Genomic DNA, 24,061 nt, shown 5'->3' on the forward strand with positions numbered 1-24,061 from the left:
ATTCCCCAACATATCAAACTTGAGAGAGTACGTGTTTTCGATGATGATACACAGTGGTGGACAAAAGAGGGGGAAAAATAGACTATATATAGTGAGAGGAATACTTTTCACAAAATGTATAATTTGAAGAAAATGTCAAGTAAAACTTTCTGCAGGACGCATGGATTAATAGAAACAGAAAGGGTTCTTAGTTTGTAAGAGATCCACCAGCTTAGTCTGGTTTCTCGAATACAGGCCACAGATCTGCAATATGTATAGAATAGACGTAAGATATCTTATGTCTTGTATGTATATAGATCTTTGCTTTAAAAATAAAAACACTAAAATACTGTGACCCACAAACCCAGATCTACATGGATTAGACGTCATATTTTAAAGATTACATAGTTCAGTGAGTTTATTGGTAAACAAGTAGGCCTACTATCATGAAACATGACACTCCGACTGACACTAGATCTAACACTTGACTAGAATCTAGAATAGATCGATCTATATCGATCCACTTCTAAAATCTAAAACAACTTGATCTAATCTACTCTTAGATCTAGATTCTTATTAGATCTATGTCTTATAGATTAGATCATCATTAGAAGATGATAGAGATCGATATCATAATCATTTATTAGAATTTAGATTTTAGATCGACATCTTATCTAGTCTAGAATCTAGACTGTCTTACTAGTCTAGAGACAGTCAATAGTCTTCAATAGAGTGAATAGTCATAGACTCAATATAGAGTTATACTAGTTATAGTCATAGAGTCTAAGTCTAGGTCTAAACTACTGACTAGTCCAGAGTGTCTAGTACTCTAGACTAGTAGACAGTCTAGTCGACTCTACTACTCTAGTCAGTCTAGACTTCAGTCTAGACTACACTACTCTTGTCTCTTATAATATTCACTACTAACTCTAAGTCTTGCCTTAACTTGGCTTAACTGAATAACTCTACTCTAGTCCTAGTCTCTACTGAGGCACTGAGCTACTGCGGCTTACTGTCCCTTCTATGAAATAGTATGAATGATACTTTATCAATCATTCAATGATTATGATACTATTGAAGTATTGTCTAACACATGTGACACTGTGACTATCAGTATCAGTATAGCCCTACTACTAGTACTACTGAGATTACTACTAGTCAGTGAGTACTAGATCTAGATCTAGACACTGACTCACTGACACTGGGTCACTGGTCAGTCTAAGTCTCGACTGGTCTCAAGTCACTCATGTAGTCTGCTAGATCTCTAGACTCTACACTATATCTAGATTTAGATTGACTAGCTAGATTCTACTACACTTACACTGACTACACTACTACAGTCTACAGACACTTACAGTACTTACACTACAGTTGACTACCCTGACTATTTCTAGTCGAATCTAGATCTAGAACTTCTAGTAACTATCTACTATATCTAGCTAGATTAAAATAATTAAATAAATAATATAGATCTAGAATCTAGACACTCTAGATGAATAGTAGAATAGATCTATCATCTACTCAATGAAAACTCATAGACTACTGCTGGATCTAGATCTACTTATCTACCACTAGGATTATGTATTATATATAGACTACTGTGACGAACTGGCCGAAGGATTGTATTAATAAGTTGATGAATTCATATGAAATGACGATCACACTTGCCGGGGATTATATTATCAATACTTGACAATTCAATGAAATGAAGAAAGAAACATCTCTCTGTATTTTCTTCAAACTTCTTTAATAACTTCTTCAACTTTCACATTAAATTAACTTCTTAATTCAATAACAACTTGACACTTCATAAATAAAACTTAAAGATACATAAAACTTCACTTAGTATAACTTCAACTTCAACTACTAAAACTTTACTTAATGGACCCGCTAATATCACAAAACTTATTACTAATCGAGGACTGAGCGAGGACCATCGCTCTACAAGAACTACTACTATGCGAGGACCCCGTCTAACTGACTTTCCCCTTATTTATACTTTCTTTGATCGTACGTTCCAGAATCATGGAACCTTCTCAGATAATTATTTTAGTAACTTTGACCTTCTAGAAGCTGACGTGTGCTATTTTTTCCCTTAACCTCTTTCTTTGATTGGATATCTAAAATTAACTTGTTTACGCTGGACACTTGCACTGGTTTGAACTTGCTTCTAGAAACTGGTCGAAATAGGTCACAGACTCAACTCGTGACAACTACATCTATCTATATAGATCTAGATTAGATCTAGATTCTAGAGTAATCTAGACCTATATTCCTATATCATATAATTATATCTTATCTTAATATCTAGATTTCTAGTGTCAGTCTAGTCGAGAGCGCCCTTAAAATTGTTGGTAAATGGATATTCAAGACTTGTTTCATTCTTGCAAATTAGGAGATTTGCAGCGCCTGCAGTAAGCATTGTTAAATATTGTATCTAGACAGGGGCTGCACTGGCTGTATATTATATGGGCATTCAGGCAAATGCCCAGTGGGCTGGTAGAGCTAATAGGACCAATGAAAGGGCCGCATGAATGCCACTAAGGCTTGTATCAAATTGTAAAAAGATTTTATAAATATTCTTTTATAAAAGGATCTCTCAAAGCTTCATGATTTACAGGCTCTAGTTAGGAGTTAGGGCTACTAGTCTAATGCATTTTCTGAACTAATGTAATGTACCTAGTAATAGCCTACATCCGTATACAGTGCTTTTTATAGGCTTCATCCCTTACACACTAAGCAATTAACAAGCAACATTTAACAAGGCCTTTATTTCTTATAAATATATAAAGTTCACATTGGTGTGAATATTGTTATAAACCTCGTGGTGACACAGATGGTGGTAGGCGGTGTGTTTTTAGCCTACACAAATCGCCCCAGTCCAGCACTAGATGAGCGGTCAACTGTGACCAGTGACAGTACACACCAGTTCGGCAAGGACCTTTGTGTAAATATTTCGATCGCAAGTCACAGCAAAAGTGATCAACTGGAGTGGTCAAGCAACTTACCACCCGGTTCGAGAACGCCAGTAGTGACCCTATATAAGAGCGAGTTTGTCAGGATCAAGACACTTCACGTTACCTGGCAATGTGACCAGTACGAAGCGAAGTCAGAAACAGCACGGTGTGTGAAGTCAGTCTGGAGAGAGGCTTGATTTTTTGACAGTCATTGTAATGTTGTTGCCAACTGTACAGTGTTTGTACTGTATTTGAAATTAAACTGTTACTGTTACTTTGGAGCCCCAAGTTGTGAGGTTCTTTAAGTTCGTTGTGTCGTGTGGTGCAGTTGGAAAAGAGCTTGGATAATAGGAGATGTAACAATATATATTCAGATGAATCTATAAAAAGACCAATCACAACTCTCCAGTCTTAGAGATGGAATTTCCAGTCACATATGAATTGTTATTGGTTTGGTTGAGTTATTGCATGATCCTGTAATCTTCACAATTACACAATTATTATCGTGAGCAGTGTAAAAAAGTGACCAAAAATTATTTGGAATCAATATGCACCTGAATAGAAACTGAAGCACAAAGGAGGAGTAGAAAAAAAGTTAGGAAAGCAAATATTGCTGGAATCCTTTGCCACAGAAATGCAGTAAAATTATAAATCTGTGTCCTCCGTCAGCAAAAGATATTCAACAACAATTATTAAATCTCATGCTGACAGAGTCTATAAACGAACAAAACACAACATTTATTTTATTCCTGGAGAACAAACCACGTTATCCAACGAAGAAACACTAATCTCAAGACAATGAAGTTGTAAACTTAAACCGAAATATATGCTATAATATCATATGAAACAATCTTGACAATAATTCCATATACCTGAGAACTTGGCTAGGAGTGAAACTGAATATGAGGAGAAAGTGCAGATGATGCAATAGTTGCTGTTATAGATACAGAATTTTAAAGATGTAAAATTTATTGACAGGGGTGTATCTTGTAATTATGCTGTCTTGTACTCAAGGAGCTTGTGAACGAAGTCACTGCATACTAAAGATGTGTTTACAAAGTAGAAATGCATTATAATGTTATGTAAACCCAGTTTTTGTCACATTATCATACTTAGCATAAAGATTTTGAATATATATATGTATAATTTGTTGCCCATCATATGGCATGTAATTTAAAGGGCCAGATTGTATAGAAATGCCCGGCTGATTTTGACACCCAGTCAGTCCTTGGATCTAGATTTATATTAGGTTTAGAATAGAAATATAATCTAGATCAGTATTATTATCATTACTATAGAAAGCTATTTAGACTATAGTAATACCAATAAAACATAGATACAACTTTAAAAAATAAAAAAATTTAGATATACTAATTATACTATATAATATAGATATATATATATCTATTATACAAAATTCTTGGTCCTGACCACTCACTCATAATCACTAATTCTCCCACTTGCCAGGGACAATAAAATACAAAAATTTAACCTAAACTTACTTAACTGAAGCCTAGGACAACTAAACCATTTTCAAGATCGAAACTGCAATGGTTAAATTGACCAAAAATGAATTTTTATTCGCAATTGTTCCAATTAGTTATTTATGTTATTTATGCACAGATAATTGTCAGAGTGAATGTCAGGGATTATCATTAGATCATTGTGATTAACAAATGTGTTTTGACATCTGTATGAAAGCATGTATGTAGAACAATTTTAAAATGATTAGATCTAGATTTACAAGTAGTCTTCTATTCTAAGGCGAAAATTTAAAGTACTAAAAATTGTCACAGTGAATATAAGGGCCTATATTAAAAGTCTGAGCGTGTATGTGTTGTTGTTTTTTTTTGGGGGGTGGGAGGGTATACAATACAGACTGTAAAGAGTGGTTATTCTAAATAATGTGCTGCTGTACATCTAGAGATTTATAATTGATAAAATAAAAATGTATGTAAAAAGTGGACTAAGTTGAGAATAGGAATATTATTGTAATACTGATTATATACTGAATATACAAAGGCCAAAACGTGTATTGTTAGGGGGGCGGGTGTTTCATTAAAAATAGTTTGGGTTCATTATAATGCAGGTAGATAAGAAGAATACAACTGATGGCGAAGCAGGATGTTTTGGCGCGAAGGTCGTTTTGGCACAGCCGTTTTGGTGCAGTGGACGTTTTGACGTGAAATGTTTAGCTCACATTGTTTATGTTCATTGCATTATTTCTTTAAACATAAATGATACATACATATGTTTTGTATGTGTGTTTGTGTCTAACATATTTTTCATGTAGAGAACAAGAGATATATTTGTTCATTATTTTTGTTAAGAAAGAAAATGATTTGTTTAATTTGTAATATCATCAACTAAAAAAAAAATGAATACTGATGAATATTATCGTGTGTTTCGCACACATCACATTTAGTTTATGGGGGTGGGGGAAGTATGTTAATATCAAGGTCCCAAGTAGAGATCTGACTTTTCATACTTTGCATATTTTACGTTTTGAATGTTCCCTCAGAATTAAGGATTATAAAATCCAAATAAAAACCTGCCACAGGATGGCTGAGGATTGCGACGGGACTTTTGAGACGACGTATCTAGAGACAATACTACACGACCAGGCAGCCATCCCTAGTTCACACTATGGCTATTAATCAATGCGACTTATTATTTAATGGATGTATATATGCGTGTTTGTGTTTCACATCATTTTCTTAAACAACTTGACTTGTGCATGTTTGTTTATTAAGAGGCCCATGTTTATTTTTAATAAAAAAAAACAAGAAAAACATACAAAATACTTTAAAACACAAAAAAAAAAAAAACTTATACAAAGTGTAATTGTATCAATTAATTTGTTTGTTAGTTACTAGGTTGGAAAATGGGGAGTGGGAGCGTGACGAAAGAAAAAAAAGGGATATCTGGGTGGATTTGACCTTAATTGGTTTTTAATTAAAAGCATTTACAAACGTAAACAAAGTGAAACTATGATAAAAAAAATCGATGCAATTTTTCATTTTCACAAAAAAGGGTTAATTTAGTTTATTTATAGTATCTCCAGCTATATATTTAAAATATCCTCAGTGTAGGTCTTATCTTTATTATTTTTATCTGCGTCAAAGGATTATGTTTCATCCAAAGCACCGTTACACAAAATATTTGTTTCAAATAAAGTTATCTCTTTAAAATTTTTTTAGCTTTCACGGACATTAAACTAATGGCATACCTTTTAAAAATGTCTTTTTAAATTAAAAATCAATTAATTTAATCCAATGCGCTTGGCAGAACTCATATATTAGGGGGGGAGAGGGAAGCATGTCATTACCAGCGGGGACTTATATATTATATATTCATGAAATAATCAAAACCTTTGTGAAAATACAATTCAATGGATGCGGATAGAACTCATACTATACATACAATAATATAGAATAGTGAGATAAACTCTTTTATAAAAGGTGTTTCTTAAATTATAGTCAGAACATCTCGCACCAAAACGACCCTTGTGCCAAAACAGTCGCGCCAAAACATCACAAACTGAAATGATGGGCCTTAGAAGTGTTTGTGGATACTCCATAATAGGGATTTAAGGGCCGCTTGATTGAAGGATGAAAGAGACAAAATTAACGTTGACCTATAGAATTTGTGGGCTAGAAAATTGTGTTAGCTGTAGGGTAGCCGTTTTATTGATAGATTTAAAATCATCCACACCCCACTCTATCCAAAAAGTAAATAGACTGTGTGTGTGACTGATTTTAACATGATATATGTACGTAGATATGAAGGCCTAGTCTACAATAGAAACCCTGTGAGCATCTCACTTTTTGTATGCGCAGAAAAAATATCTCATAAAAAATCAATTACTAAGTTATTATTGAAAGTAAAATAAAAATCTGTAAATGAAAAGACATAAAATATCAAACATTGTCAAAACCATCAGTTTCCCTTTTAGAACTGAAAACAAAAAGGTTCTTAATAATAATGCAATCAAAACCTGAGAAAATCATATCTGATCGCATTTCGCTTACAACTAAAAAAAATTATCCAACCAATTCCATACCATTACATCTTTTAGCATCACATGGGATTTTGAATTTTTTTTCTTTTTTTTTGCCAGATATTTAGTGGAAATAAAAGAAGTAGAAATAGATGTGAGAGACAAATGGGACAGTACACCATTGTATTATGCCTGTTTGTGTGGGCATAGAGATATTGTAGAGTATCTTTTGGAAAAAGGTAATCAAGGTTATTACAAAGTATAATTCAAGAAAGTTGAATACTAATACTGTTAATTTGATGTTAATACCTAATAGAATACAGACGTTACTTCAAAAAAGAAGATGATTAGGTCCTTTGCGTCATGCAGCCCACAATTATTATTAAAAACTTTTCCTATTCATTCAACTGAGACAATTTTAAGTTACCAAGGGGCGCCACCTTGGATGAAATCCATTAAGAGTTGTAGCAGAGATCTTCCTCATAAAACCCTAAGACCCTTGCAAAGGATTTCTCTCAATGGACAGGGGTGAACTAGAATTTCTTCACCCCCAGTCCTGTCTGAGGGTTACTCCATGGCATTTCATGCCTCATTACCGGGGTGTATTCCTTTAGTTCTCCTCCATTCCACCTATCCTTGGGAGTTAGACACCCCTGGACATTTCATATTCCTATTATGTAATCACCAGAAAGACACCCCTGGACATTTCATATTCCTATTATGTAATCACCAGAATCAGTGGGAAAATTGCAAATGTAAGTATTCAGTGACATTTTTTTTTTGCATGCTTCTTTTTTTTGTATTGATGCTGTGTATTGTTGAAATATGTTTACAATTTCTTGACCTTGATTTTCTTAATTCCAAAAAGTCAAACTGGTGCCCCAATAATCTGTCTATCCTTTCATGAATGTCAACATTAGACAGTCATTTTTTTTTTATAGTAGATGAAGTGTAAACTTGTTGAAGTTTTTGTTTGACTTGAATTTAAAGAGAACAAAAATATTTCTCCATTGATTTAATGTAGTTTAGTGTTGTATACTAAGAACTATACTTACAGCTATCGGGCCTATTGTTTTGGGGGGATTGTTTCAATTAACTAAATTTCATTGTATTCTTTATATATTTAATGTAGATCAGTTTATGTTTTATGGTATTACAATTTAATTTGTTTATAATTGCAACTAAAAAAAGGTGCCAAATGTGAAGCAAACACATTTGATGGTGAAAGATGTCTGTATGGAGCTCTCACAGATGAAATAAGAAACCTATTAAAGAATTATAATGTTATATCATCAAGAACTATCAGAAGAGATTTGTACGAAGAATTTTTGCGAAGGTAAATAAACAATTAATTAATTTTTTTAAAAAATAGTGTAATAGTTTTTGTTTCTGGAACTTTTTTTTGTCTAAGTAACATGTCAAAGATATCCAATTAGCTCAGTTTTGCATGTTCTTGGTTGCCATCTGGCTATCCATCAATGAGTAGAATCAAACTTTTAAGTCATTGGGGCAACTCCCCTCGAACATATCTTACTGCCATCACATATTCTTATCTTATCTTATATAATACAGACGTTACTTCAAAAAAGAAGATGATTACGTCCTACGCGTCATGCATTTAGTCATGCATATTAACCAATGACTTAAATTCTGCCAAGTCACTGGTTTTCCTGGCTAGCTCAGGCAACCCATTCCATGCTCTAATAGCACTAGGGAAGAAGGAGTATTTGTACAAATTTGTCCTAGCATATGGGACGAGGAATGTGCCTTTATCTTTGTGTCTTTCAGAGTATTTTATTAAATTTTGTTTTTGTATTTGAAGATTATGGTTCAGTGTTTTATGTATGATTGCTACTTTACTTTTGAGCCTTCTGTCCTGAAGGCTTTCTAAATTTAGTGATTTTACTAAAGGTGTTACTCTAGTCAAATGTGAATATTCGTTTGTTATGAATCTCACTGCTCTATTTTGTGTCTGTTCCAGTTTCTTAATGTTTTCTTGAGTTGAGGGGTCCCAAACGGAGGATGCATATTCTATTATTGGCCTAACCAAGGTTAAGTAACATTTTAGTTTTATGTTCTTATTTGATTTATAGAAATTTCTTTTAATAAATCCTAATGCTTTGTTTGATTTTTTTGTAGTTTCATCAATATGTGGATTCCATGATAGTTTTTCATTTATTATAACACCTAGGTATTTTGCGTTTTTAGTCTGTGATACTGGTTTGCCATGAATAAGATAAGTGGAATTAATTTGTTTTAGTTTTTTTGTTACTCTTAACAACTGACATTTTTCTGGGTGGAAAGACATGCTCCAATTTGATTCCCATTTCTGTAATTCATCTAATTCTCTTTGTAAAATATCTGTGTCTTGTGTTGTTTTTATTGTTCTATATATTATGCAATCGTCTGCAAATAATCTGACTTTTGTTCCTGAACTAATGCAATTTGGTAAATCATTTATGTAAATTAAAAATAGTAGTGGACCCAAGACTGTACCTTGAGGTACACCTGAGTTTACTGTTATCGGTGTTGATTTAGAGCCATTTATTATTACAGTTTGTTCTCTCCCTATCAGAAAGTCTTTAATCCACTGATGCAGTGGACCATTAATGCCGAAATATTTTAATTTTTTAAGCAAACTATGGTGGTGAACTTTGTCAAAAGCCTTAGAAAAATCTAGTAAGATAGCATCTATTTGTTCACTATTATCTAAACCTTTTGAAAAATCATCAATTAGTCCTATTAGTTGTGTTTCACATGATCTATATTTCCTAAAGCCATGTTGGTATGGTGTGAGGACATTATGTTTGTCTAAGTGGTTTATGATGTTGCTACATATTATGTGTTCTAGGATTTTACATGTGATGCTGGTAAGTGATACTGGTCTGTAGTTCCATGGGTCACATTTTTCTCCTTTTTTAAATAGGGGGGTGACATTAGCTTCTTTCCAGTCCTTTGGTACTCTGCCCTGGTTAAGTGAAGCCTGAAAGAGTATTTTGAACACTGGGGCTAGCTCATTACTTAGTTCTTTGAGTAATCTAGCTGGAATACCATCAGGTCCAGAAGCTTTATTTGGTTTGGTGTTGGCTAATAGTTTTTGAATTCCATTTTCTTGTACTACTATATCTTCTATGTTGTCTACTTGGTTCAAATTCAGTAATATGTCTTTGTCTCCTGGGGCTGAGAATGCTGATGCAAAGTATTTGTTTAGAATGTTTGCTTTAGTTTCATTATCATTATGTATAATGTTATGTTCATCTTTTAATGGCGCTACGCCTGTTGTTTCCATTTTCTTAGACTTAATGTATGACCATAGGTTTTTGTTGTTATCTTTAGATATTACATTGTTTATGTATTCACTCTGCAGCTGTCTGCTTACTTTTTGGGTTAAGTGTTTAATTTTTATATACTTTTTGTAAACTCTTTCTGCATTAGTTTCTTTAAATTTTCTATAGAGGTTTTCCTTCTGTTTACAAAGCTTCTTTAGTCTATTATTAAACCAGCATTTATTTATTTTGTTTGATGTGTATTTAGTTGGTATATGATTTTCTATTATGCTTTTAAGATGGTTTTTAATGAAATTCCAGAGGTCATCGACTGGTTGGTTAATGTCTTTTTCTAATAAGAATGTTTGTTGAAAGTTTAGTGCAGCTTGGTGTAGTTGTGTTAGGTTACATTTATTCCAGAGTAAGATTTTTCTTTTGGGTTTTGTATTGGCTACTGCTTTTATCTGACTGTGTATTTTTATGATCTCATGGTCTGATAGACCAGGGATAATTTCATAATCAACTACTAATCCAGGTCTGTTGGTTAAGAAGAGATCTAATGTGTTGTTTAATCTAGTTGGCTTTTTAATGATTTGATCTAAACTTAGGTTGTGTAAAGTTTCTATGAAAAGCTCATTTATGTCCTTAAGGTTTTGGTGTTTATCTATGGTTAGTGTTTTCCAATTTATATCAGGTAGGTTAAAATCACCCATAATCCAAAAAACTGCATTTTTATTTGTCTCTTTAAGTGTAGTAATCTGATTACATAGTTCCTGCATGTATTCTAAACTAGAATTTGGTGGTCTGTAAATGCTGCCTATTATTAGGGATGTTGAGGTGGTATTAATTTTACAAAATGTTGATTCTACATTTTTTGAGTTAGGTAAGGTAATTTCTTCTGCTATAAGAGTGTTTTTTATTGCTAAAAGAACTCCTCCATGATTATCAGCCCTATCTTTTCTAAAAATTTCATAATTACTATTGAAAATTTCTGCATTATAAATTTCAGGATGTAGCCAAGTTTCTGTGCCTGCAATTATGTCTGGTTTCTCACATTCTAATAAAATTTCTAAGTCTGCTGTTTTGTTCCTAATGCTTTGAAAATTTATTACTAAGGTTTTAAGGTATTTTGGTGTTACTTCTTTAGTAGGTTTGTTTAGTGAGGCTGTTGTATTAATTTTAGTAGATTTAGGTTTAACAGGAGTGGATCTGGCTAGTGGTTGGTGAGTTTGGTTCGGGATGGTGTTTAGGATGTTGTATGGGTTAGAAGTGTCAGCATCAAAGGAATCAAACAGTCCTGATGTAAACTGAGGTAACCCACACGGTACACAGTGCCATGATGCGTCTTTGTTGCCTAAGGCATAATACACAGGTGTATTCATATGGAGACATGATGCATGGTACCATTCATCGCAGGTGTCACATTGAATGGCTTTCTGTTTCAGGGTGCATATTTTTTTGCAGATGTTGCATCTATCTTTAGATCTAGGCCCTGGATTTGACTCTACATCTCCTGCCATTAATATTAACAGTGATAGGTATTTATTTCTGCTGTGTCTGATTGAGAACTTCCATTTGTGATGGGTAATCTTCTTTAATGTTATAGATGTGTATGTTAGGTTATTTTTGAAGTTGCATTGTTCTAAAGTGTGATGATTGATTATGACTGTTGTTTCCTTTTTAAGTTTAGTGTTGACAAAGGTAGATCTAGTTCTGTGTTCAGCTAGTGTGCATTTGGTGATTATTAGGATAAATAGCCAGAGCAATTTCATGATGACTGGTTTCAATAGTAATTATGAAATTTTTAGAAAAGATAGGGCTGATAATCATGGAGGAGTTCTTTTAGCAATAAAAAACACTCTTATAGCAGAAGAAATTACCTTACCTAACTCAAAAAATGTAGAATCAACATTTTGTAAAATTAATACCACCTCAACATCCCTAATAATAGGCAGCATTTACAGACCACCAAATTCTAGTTTAGAATACATGCAGGAACTATGTAATCAGATTACTACACTTAAAGAGACAAATAAAAATGCAGTTTTTTGGATTATGGGTGATTTTAACCTACCTGATATAAATTGGAAAACACTAACCATAGATAAACACCAAAACCTTAAGGACATAAATGAGCTTTTCATAGAAACTTTACACAACCTAAGTTTAGATCAAATCATTAAAAAGCCAACTAGATTAAACAACACATTAGATCTCTTCTTAACCAACAGACCTGGATTAGTAGTTGATTATGAAATTATCCCTGGTCTATCAGACCATGAGATCATAAAAATACACAGTCAGATAAAAGCAGTAGCCAATACAAAACCCAAAAGAAAAATCTTACTCTGGAATAAATGTAACCTAACACAACTACACCAAGCTGCACTAAACTTTCAACAAACATTCTTATTAGAAAAAGACATTAACCAACCAGTCGATGACCTCTGGAATTTCATTAAAAACCATCTTAAAAGCATAATAGAAAATCATATACCAACTAAATACACATCAAACAAAATAAATAAATGCTGGTTTAATAATAGACTAAAGAAGCTTTGTAAACAGAAGGAAAACCTCTATAGAAAATTTAAAGAAACTAATGCAGAAAGAGTTTACAAAAAGTATATAAAAATTAAACACTTAACCCAAAAAGTAAGCAGACAGCTGCAGAGTGAATACATAAACAATGTAATATCTAAAGATAACAACAAAAACCTATGGTCATACATTAAGTCTAAGAAAATGGAAACAACAGGCGTAGCGCCATTAAAAGATGAACATAACATTATACATAATGATAATGAAACTAAAGCAAACATTCTAAACAAATACTTTGCATCAGCATTCTCAGCCCCAGGAGACAAAGACATATTACTGAATTTGAACCAAGTAGACAACATAGAAGATATAGTAGTACAAGAAAATGGAATTCAAAAACTATTAGCCAACACCAAACCAAATAAAGCTTCTGGACCTGATGGTATTCCAGCTAGATTACTCAAAGAACTAAGTAATGAGCTAGCCCCAGTGTTCAAAATACTCTTTCAGGCTTCACTTAACCAGGGCAGAGTACCAAAGGACTGGAAAGAAGCTAATGTCACCCCCCTATTTAAAAAAGGAGAAAAATCTGACCCAGGGAACTACAGACCAGTATCACTTACCAGCATCACATGTAAAATCCTAGAACACATAATATGTAGCAACATCATAAACCACTTAGACAAACATAATGTCCTCACACCATACCAACATGGCTTTAGGAAATATAGATCATGTGAAACACAACTAATAGGACTAATTGATGATTTTTCAAAAGGTTTAGATAATAGTGAACAAATAGATGCTATCTTACTAGATTTTTCTAAGGCTTTTGACAAAGTTCACCACCATAGTTTGCTTAAAAAATTAAAATATTTCGGCATTAATGGTCCACTGCATCAGTGGATTAAAGACTTTCTGATAGGGAGAGAACAAACTGTAATAATAAATGGCTCTAAATCAACACCGATAACAGTAAACTCAGGTGTACCTCAAGGTACAGTCTTGGGTCCACTACTATTTTTAATTTACATAAATGATTTACCAAATTGCATTAGTTCAGGAACAAAAGTCAGATTATTTGCAGACGATTGCATAATATATAGAACAATAAAAACAACACAAGACACAGATATTTTACAAAGAGAATTAGATGAATTACAGAAATGGGAATCAAATTGGAGCATGTCTTTCCACCCAGAAAAATGTCAGTTGTTAAGAGTAACAAAAAAACTAAAACAAATTAATTCCACTTATCTTATTCATGGCAAACCAGTATCACAGACTAAAAACGCAAAATACCTAGGTGTTATAATAAATGAAAAACTATCATGGAATCCACATATTGATGAAACTACAAAAAAATCAAACAAAGCATTAGGATTTATTAAAAGAAATTTCTATAAATCAAATAAGAACATAAAACTAAAATGTTACTTAACCTTGGTTAGGCCAATAATAGAATATGCATCCTCCGTTTGGGACCCCTCAACTCAAGAAAACATTAAGAAACTGGAACAGACACAAAATAGAGCAGTGAGATTCATAACAAACGAATATTCACATTTGACTAGAGTAACACCTTTAGTAAAATCACTAAATTTAGAAAGCCTTCAGGACAGAAGGCTCAAAAGTAAAGTAGCAATCATACATAAAACACTGAACCATAATCTTCAAATACAAAAACAAAATTTAATAAAATACTCTGAAAGACACAAAGATAAAGGCACATTCCTCGTCCCATATGCTAGGACAAATTTGTACAAATACTCCTTCTTCCCTAGTGCTATTAGAGCATGGAATGGGTTGCCTGAGCTAGCCAGGAAAACCAGTGACTTGGCAGAATTTAAGTCATTGGTTAATATGCATGACTAAACGCATGACGCGTAGGACGTAATCATCTTCTTTTTTGAAGTAACGTCTGTATTATATAAGATAAGATAAGATGACTGTTCTTGATTTTAGTTTTTAAAGGAGTCTAGTCTAAATCTAGTTTAAGGTTTACAATGCCTAAGTTAAGTCTAAATCTAAAGTGAAAGCTAGTTTACAATGACAATTAAATCAAATCAAATGGTTTATTAAATTCAAAATGTGGACCTAGACTAGATCTAGAAATAATCTAGATTCTAGATCTAATTCTAGATCAATATATTTACGTGTATAACTAACTGCATAGAATATTACTATTAGTTATTATTAGTAGTATTAGTAGATGATTAGTAGATCTAAAGCCTTAATTAAAGTCTAAGTCTAACACTAGACAGACTAGATCTAAAATCTAAGGATATAATAATAAATATAGACTAGATCTAGATCTAATAAATTATAAGGATTAGTGAGACAAAATAGTCCTAAGCTAAGAATTGTTAATTTGAATTAATTAGTAGAAAAAATGCTGAATTAAGTTAAATATATAATTTAAAGATATTAGTTTATTAGTTAAATAGCTTTTTTAAATGAATTTGGTTTGATTTAATACCACAAAACTTTTATATATTAACATTTATTATAGTTATAAATAGATCTAGGGTCCACAGTGGCAGAGTAGTTAAGTGGTTAACCTTGGTTTGAATTTTGGTGAAGACTGGAATTATGAATTTCTGGATTTTCAGGGCCTTAACATCATCTGCCCTATGATCGCAAGTTCTGAAAGGGGAACATTAATTCTTCTTTTTTTTTTTTTTTTTTTTGGTGATCTAGTTTTTTAATATATCCTTTTCAGTGGCACCTTAAGAAATATACATTTCTTGTATACTTCTGTATGGTTAAGACAATTACAGTTAACTTTTTTAAATTATTAAAGTTTGTAGAATTACTTTGAGATTTTTTAGTGTAATAGCTGTTTTTTTTATTTATTTGTGCTCTACCAACAGGTTGCTTGACAGTAGCCTCTACAGTGACGCTGTGTTTAGTGTTCATGGAGAAGAGTTCCATACCCACAGGTGTCTACTGAGTGCTCGCTGCTTGTTTTTTGCTCAGATGTTTAAAACAAAATGGCATGACAAAGCTGTGGTTGAACTCAACCATTCACAGGTATGAAATTTAAAACAGAAGAACACATTCTGTATTAGCTCTGTATCTTAAGTTGCTGTGATCTATGTAAATATAAATAACATTTTGTAAAGTTGAACTTTAATTCATTGCAGATGTCTCCTGGAGTCTTCAAGTCAATACTTCAGTATTTATACACAGGTAACACTGGCATTGGTCACATTGCTATATTCTCTTGATATCAAAAATTTAATTTTTTTCTGATGTATATATAGTTCATCCATCGTGGTTCGATTATGACCACTTTTGTCATCCAGGGGGGCTAAGGGCTTTGCACTGGGGTTTTGTGCTTCCTCATGTGGCTGGTGAGACATATGTGAGCCAGAATTTTGAGCCTTCATGTCATCATGAAATAGTCTCACCATGGATATAAATTTTTGTGGACATCCATACTCATTCATGACTTAGACATGATTTTCCAGAGTCCTTCTCTGCTAACAGTGTTGAATGTTTTTGTTACATGACAATGATGAGAAGAAGGCAATATTTTGTTCTTGGCATTTTTCCTGGAGCTGCCTTGCCGCAAAAATCATGTCAATGGTTCCATGCTCCTTTCTGAAGCTGCACTGGCTTTCTGGTAGTAGACCATGTTCTAGATGATGCATGAGCCGATTTAGTAGGATGTGTGTGAGGATTTTCCCAGCAATAGAGAGAAGAAATATTCCTCTGTTGTCACAGATTTGGCGGTTTCATTTTCACTTGAATAAATGGACAATTGTGGCATCTTTAAAGTTTTGTGGTATTCCCTCTTGTTCCCACGTAATTAAGAACAGCTCATGAAGTCTTTCAATCAGGGCTAATCCACCTTTTTTGTAGACCTCTGCGGGAATGGAGTCAGCTCCTGGGGCTTTTCCACTTGCAAGCTGTTGAATGGCAAAATCGGTTTTCTTTTGTGTAGGGGGATCATCTATTTTCTCATTTATTGGTACTTTGCTGTAGCCTGCCTTTGGCCGCTTCATTTTAAAAAAATAATAATTTCTGATGTATAATTGTATATGTATGTATAAAACAGAAAAAAAACCTTTATTTCTGACTTTCTTCACTACTTCAAGCTGTTCTTTTTTTTTAAATTTAAATTTATGTGTAAACCATTTGTAGAAGGTCACCACAAGAGTGGCCTGCTTGTAGAGGTTCTGGATTACTTTTATTATGTTTTTATTGACATTGCTTTTCCTTTGTGACATAGAGTGCCCATGCCATACTATGTCAAAAGTTTTCTTGAGATCAATGAAAAAGATTCTGCTTGTGTTAAAGGATAATGGAAGATGCTCTCAAGAGCTATGAGGGTACTGTAAGCATTGGAGGAAGAAGCATTTTACTAACATGCACTTTGCAGACAACATAGACAATCTGGCAGGGAGAGAAGAAAAATGATCTGACTTGGTGATGCACATAGACAAGTCTTCCACAGCATATGGTGATGCACGTAGACAAGTCTTCCACAGCATATGGTGATTCACATAGACAAGTCTTCCACAGCATATGGTGATGCATGTAGACAGGTCTTCCACAGCATATGGTGATGCACGTAGACAAGTCTTTTACAGCATATGGTGATTCACATAGACAAGTCTTCCACAGCATATGGTGATGCACGTAGACAGGTCTTCCACAGCATATGGTGATGCATGTAGACAAGTCTTCCACAGCATATGGTGATGCACATAGACAAGTCTTCCACAGCATATGGTGATGCACATAGACAAGTCTTCCACAGCATATGGTGATGCACGTAGACAAGTCTTCCACAGCATATGGTATGCACGTAGACAAGTCTTCCACAGCATATGGTATGCACGTAGACAAGTCTTCCACAGACATAGACAAGTCTTCCACAGCATATGGTGATGCACGTAGACAAGTCTTCCACAGCATATGGTGATGCACGTAGACAAGTCTTCCACAGCATATGGTATGCACGTAGACAAGTCTTCCACAGCATATGGTGATGCACGTAGACAAGTCTTCCACAGCATATGGTGATGCAAATCAACACCAATAAAACACAAATTATGACCAATAGCCAACAGGGCTTTAAAGGGGACATCAGTACCAGTATAAGCTGACAAGTGTCAGTAGTTCATCTCAGATGAAGGAACCAAACCTGAACTACAAGCCAGAATTGCACAATCCACAGTCGCACTTGCAAAACTCAAAACAATCTGGAAAGACAAAGACATACACTAACATCAGACTGATGCGCTCCCTGGTCTAGGTGACATTCTTATATTATATGCTTGCTTATCTTAAATGCTGACTGACAAACTAGAGAGGAGGATCCTAGCACTGGAATTGAGATGCTACAGAAAGATCCTAGGTATCATATACAAAGACCAAATCACAAAGGAAGAGATTAGAAACAGGATTAATACAATGATTGGACCCCACTATGATCTGTTAACTACTGTCGAAAATTGGAAACTAAAACTCTATGGCTATATCACAAGGTCCTCAGGGCTCGCAAAGACCTTACTTCAGGGAACAGTACCAGGAAAAAGGCAGAGAAAGCAATTTGAAGACATCATTAAAGAATTGAAGGGCCTGTCATTAAAAGAGATTCTGTCCAAGGAAAAAGAATGGAAAAAGATGGTCATCATATCTTTATGGTGCCTCAAAGGCCCAACAGGGAAAGGTGAAGGTAAACCACCAAGGATCTAGAATGGCTACAGATATTAAATACCTCACCCTCATAATTTACTAAAACATTATTTTGAAAAAAAATTATATTCTGATCTACTTACTCAGTAACAACGTTCATATAACTTGTAACTTGGTTTAGTTGTTTTGAGTCTCCGCTCTGAGACAATGACCAACTAATTACATTTTTCTAAACTGAACTTAACACACTAATGAGCTTAGGTGGTATTAGGAACATTAATAATTAAAGATAAATACATTTTCAAGCCTAAGTAACTTAACTAAAATAAATATACTTAATTCATCAGCTTAAAGTCAAAACATTAATGTATTATGTTATTATTGAGTAAAAAAGAATAAGGACTTGTTTTCCTTTGACTTTCGAGATTTACCCTAACATATGATTTATTCATTATTTATAATTATCTCTGCCTCAGGACACATGGAGGTAGCAATGGACCTTGTCAGTGACTGTCTCAAGCTTGCCAAACAATGTCAATTGACAGGACTCATCAGTGAACTTGAAGATAGAATGAAAAAGGCTCAATCTTGGGGTACAACAATTTTTTTTTTTAATTTCATTGTCTTGTGACCCAACCATCTTTCAAGCCTAAATAACTTAACTAAAATAAATATAATTAAATCATCAGCTGGATGGCTGCCTGGTCATGTGGTTTGCGCGCTGGACTGTCGTTCAGATTTATCGATGGTCCCGATTCAAACCCTGCCCCCTCCCATCCCCCGTCGTCCTGCGGGAGGTTTGGACTAGTAAGTAATCATCTTCAACTCTAAAGGAACATCCGAAACATGTAAAACATTCTACAAACAAACAAACATCTTAAACATTCATAAGTCCATTTAACAAGTCTGATTTCAAGTCATCTCAGCTGGCAAAAATAAAATATGCTAAGTCTATGTGGTTAGGTTGTAGCTTTAGAAAGCTTATCCAATTAATCAGTTGACTGTAATACTTTATTAATTCTGATCTTGAAAAATACTTGTAAAAACTTTTTAAACATGCATAAACTTAACTTTTACTGACAGTATATATACAGCTCCAAAATCTGCTAGTTTACTCATATCAGATTCTTTCTGGACTCAAGAATAAACCAAAACCAGTGATTTATCTGAGTGCATCTATTGTCTTATGAGACAGGAGGAACCATATATATATATATTTCAACTTCAATGTAGTTGTATGCAGAAACACAATGAAATAATATGTTAAACATTAAAAACAAAATACAATTCACAACTACTTTGACTCACCCCTTTGTATAACCTCATGGTCTTACTCATGTTTCTGATGATTTCTGTTTTTCTTAAGTGCCAATTTTGTATTGATTTTATATTTACAAAGTTTATATCAACTCACTCTGTCTGGTCAAAAGTTCGTACACGTTATTTCTCCCACACCCAATCTCAGATTACGCTGAAATTGTGCACAATTATTTCTTTTTATTTCTTTTACCTGACAACACAAGAATGAATAAACAAAATTAACCAATTAGTTAATTAACTATTGGTACCAGTAATAAATTATTTTGTTTTGTATTTCAAACAAGGGAAAGAAATCATAATTGACTGAAGCGGTGGTATAAACTGAATAAGTCACCTTTCTAGGTCATCATTTGAGTTTTAGTGAACACAAACCTGAAAAATAGGTCAGGACTATAGAAATAATAGATAACTCTACAATCTTCCATGTTCATAAGCTCTCCACTTGCAGAGTGGTTACCATGTTGGCTTATGAAGGCTTGAGCCATGAGTTTGAATTCAGGTTATTCCCCCTTTTTTTTTTATTTTATAAATTTTGTAGTCTAAATCTATTACAAATTTAATTACGTAACTGATCCAAACTAATTGATACAAGTACGCTAAATATTAGCTTTGTTTTTTTTTTTTATTATTTTTTTTTTAATATTTTCTTATGTTTGTGTTTCAACACATTGCTTATCTTTCCTTTGTATATACATGATGGCACAAATAGAATCACTTGCTGTGGAATTGTAAAGTAACTAAAATACATTGAAAAAACTTCTTTTTTTCTTTATTTTAATGAACTTGAAAACATTAATTCAAGTAATTCATATTGCAGTATTACTTGAAATCTATTCTTACCCAACTACTGAAGTAATACATTCCCAATGTAATAGCACTAGACTCTATTGATACAACTGAACCACTGAGCTTTTCTATCTTCTTCACTGACACTTTACTTTCGTTAATAATTGACTTCAAATATATTTAAAATACTTAAATACTTATGAAGCTGCTACAACCTAATGACTTTGAAGCTCAAGGACACACTACAAACACAGGACACACTACAAACACAGGAAACACTACAAACACAGGACACACTACAAACACAGGACACACTACAAACACAGGACACACTACAAACACAGGAAACACTACAAACACAGGACACACTACAAGCACAGGACACACTACAAACACAGGACACACTACAAACACAGGACACACTACAAGCACAGGACACACTACAAGCACAGGAAACACTACAAACACAGGACACACTACAAACACAGGACACACTACAAACACTGGACCCGTTACATTGTAAGGAACTCAACTAACTCATTTGCCCCCAATTTATACCTTTTGAAATCGTCTTTTCTAGAATCCAAGAAACTTCTGTTCCAAATATTTCTCTTAGCTATGACCTTCTAGAAACTGATGTATGCAACTTTTTTCCTGACCTCTTTCTCTGATTGGTTAACTGTATTTAACACTGCGACTTATGTGAAATTGTTTTGACTTAACCCTCGTTTCTAGAAAGAAGTAGAATGAGGTTACAGTATTGATTCGTGGCAATGGTTACATCAGAATCTATTCATTAATCTGAACATACACACACATTCTGTAACAGTTTTTATTGGTGGTTTTGTTGTTTAATGACCAATTTGGTTGTTTTAAGCAGTATAATGCTACAAAAACATTAAAATACAAAACACTACCAAACCTAAAAAAAAATGCGTATAATTTATGAATCTGTATATGCCTTTTTTTTATTAAGAGATGTCTCCATACTTGAGAAGAAAATAGACATTTCTGCCATGAGTGCCTAGGCAGAGCTGAACACAATTGATTTTAGATTCCCATTTCTCTTTTACCATTTTTTTTGCCCTTACAACAAATGTCAGCATTATATATTCAAGCACCCCCAAACTCAATTTTTTTTGGTTATTAACCTCCTATTACTATTTCTCAAATGCTTTCTTTCCCCCACATATCCCAAGAAATGTCATAGCATGCAATTTCTTTTTTTGTTCCTAATAAAGAAAGTTCAAAACTTGGCGTTAAGGTCACAACACTAGTACTAGAGCCAGTGAAAGGAAGTGATGATGTACAGAGAGACCTGGCACAGTTGGCGCACTGGGCATTGCCAGAAGAACTTACTTCATGGGTACACTTTTTTTTTTTCATAATTTGTCTTATATTGCTTTCTTTGTACATTTTCTTTTAGAATTCTTAGTATTAAAAAAATCTAAAATGAACTCAGAGATAATTGGTCAGTGAAAGGTCACCTTTAATGGATATATAATAGCTATACAACTAGATAGTCTAGAATAAAATATTTACACTTAACTCTTTCTCTCCATAATTATTTTCCTCATTTCGATAGTGTTATTCATTTTCCTCATTTGCATTTCATTATCCTGTTATAATTAAACTTCAATAATGTTTTTGTTTGTTATCAGAAAATGTTATATTTGGTATTGAATTATAGGAGAATGCATGCTTTTCTTTACACAACACAAATTAAAGTTTATATCAATTTAGTTTAATGGGGGACAAATCATTGCTGGCATCAATTAGGAGAGAAAGAGTTAAGTAACAATCACTTTAATGTTAAAAAAAAATCCATCTAGCAACAAGTTAAATTGTATTAATATAGTCAATTGGGATGTTAGATTGCAAAATTTCTATATTATGAACAATAATCTTATTTTTTTAACAGATTAAATGAATATAGTTCACTGTTGTTGTTTTTTATTGTATAGGATAGGATTTTCCATTCCCATTCAAACTTTTTCAAACTATTATGATGTGTTGAACAGATTGTGGGGGAGTTGCCCTTTGAGCCTGAAACCATGCCTCTTACTTATCCAGATGTTTGTTTCATAGTGGATGATCACAGATTTATGTGTCACAAGGTACTTTTATTATAAATGACAGAAATTCCTTTAAAATATAAGCTTATTACTTTATAATTAGAGGTGCATTTTTTTGTATATGTTTGTAAATTTCCATTTTCTAGGATTTAATGATGTTTTTTGCTTGCTTGAAATTATGTAAACGTATTGAAAGATTTTGTAAATTCCTACTTTTATTTAACTTCCAAGAGGGATTATGCATCAAAATAGCCTAACAAATGTGTAATATTTATTGAACTAGGTTAGAACAATTGATTTTGGACAGCTGAAAATTTGTTAAATAATGTACAAATTCCTTGCATTTTTTTTTCAAAGGCATTCTTTTGTGGCAGAAGTGATTATTTCAAAGCATTGTTAGAAAATCACTTTGGGGAAAATGAAAATAGTGGAAATATTCCTGTTGTTTATCTTCATGAGGTTTCTATCGATGTATTTCTCAGAATTCTGACTTATATTTATTCAGACTCTGCTGATGTAAGTAAAGTTAACTATCTATTTCAATAGTTGTTATACTGTTATATAATTTTTTAGATTTATAACATTTAAAATAATATAATACAAAATCTAAATATAAGCTAGTTTACTTGTATATTGTTATTCAGACATGTTGTTACCATGTTTTTAGCTGAACCCTGAGATAGTCAGTGACGTTCTTGTGGCAGCTGATATGTATCTTCTTCCTGGACTTAAACGTCTATGTGGCACCTCTCTCATGGAGTATGTTGATAGCAGCAATGTAGCCAACATGATTAGAACTTCACGACTCTTTAACTTGAGTCGACTTGAATCCCATTGTGCTGAATTCATTGCTAATAATTTACCTGAGGTAGTGTTTGAGGCATTTTTATTTTACTGTTAAAAAATGAATTTGTCATACTTAAAATTTTCTTTTCACATATAGTTTTCTTTAATTGAGCATGTTATACCCCTTATTTAAGTGAGCATCTTATCCCTCTAAAAAAGAGATGTTAAAATGTAACATTTTTCTAATTGTTTCAGTATTCTTTTAAGTGTAAATTAAGGGTAAATTGTACCCCCCCGAAAAGTAAAGATATTAAGGTTAAACTTACCTGAATGGACATTAGTAAAAGTGTGATAGTATAGTGTGTACTTGTTGTAATTGGGGTTTGAATAATGAACTTCATTTAATGCATAACTATTGATAAAGTTCTAACAAGTGACAGATTAGAGCAGTGACTGTAGGGAAGATGGCTGCCCCTCCCAGTCATATATGCATCCTGGACTGTCATCTTAATGCCCCTCCATGCCATCATCCCCCTGCTACCCTGTGGGAGATTTGGGCTGTAATAATCTTCGATTCTGAAGGAACATTCAAAACATGTCAAACAATTAAACTCCAGTAAATGTTGAGCTGTTAAGGTCATGATTATTACTAAGAATTTAATGATATTCTTCTGCATCATCAAATCTTCTGGGCACAGGAAA

At 33.3% G+C, this 24,061-nt stretch overlaps 1 protein-coding gene across 7 annotated transcripts in view; it reads left to right on the forward strand.

Annotated features, from left to right (window-relative positions):
- The first annotated feature begins 416 nt into the window (after positions 1–416).
- LOC106060717 (ankyrin repeat and BTB/POZ domain-containing protein 1-like) overlaps positions 417–24,061 on the forward strand; it is a 28,183-nt gene continuing 4,538 nt past the window's right edge. Inside the window, exons 1-11 of one of the 7 annotated variants that reach the window (XM_013218703.2) lie at positions 417–1,397; positions 2,291–2,393; positions 7,057–7,175; positions 8,128–8,272; positions 15,617–15,776; positions 15,890–15,935; positions 18,869–18,985; positions 21,740–21,864; positions 22,520–22,615; positions 22,931–23,089; positions 23,241–23,441. In XM_013218703.2, coding sequence (XP_013074157.2) covers positions 2,338–2,393; positions 7,057–7,175; positions 8,128–8,272; positions 15,617–15,776; positions 15,890–15,935; positions 18,869–18,985; positions 21,740–21,864; positions 22,520–22,615; positions 22,931–23,089; positions 23,241–23,441 — 1,224 coding nt within the window. In that variant the 5' untranslated portion in view covers positions 417–1,397; positions 2,291–2,337. The other 6 variants (XM_056025540.1, XM_056025541.1, XM_056025542.1 and 3 more) reach the window with 6 other exon arrangements.

This window comes from Biomphalaria glabrata, chromosome 4, assembly GCF_947242115.1.
Source record: "Biomphalaria glabrata chromosome 4, xgBioGlab47.1, whole genome shotgun sequence".
Lineage (NCBI taxonomy): Eukaryota > Metazoa > Mollusca > Gastropoda > Planorbidae > Biomphalaria > Biomphalaria glabrata.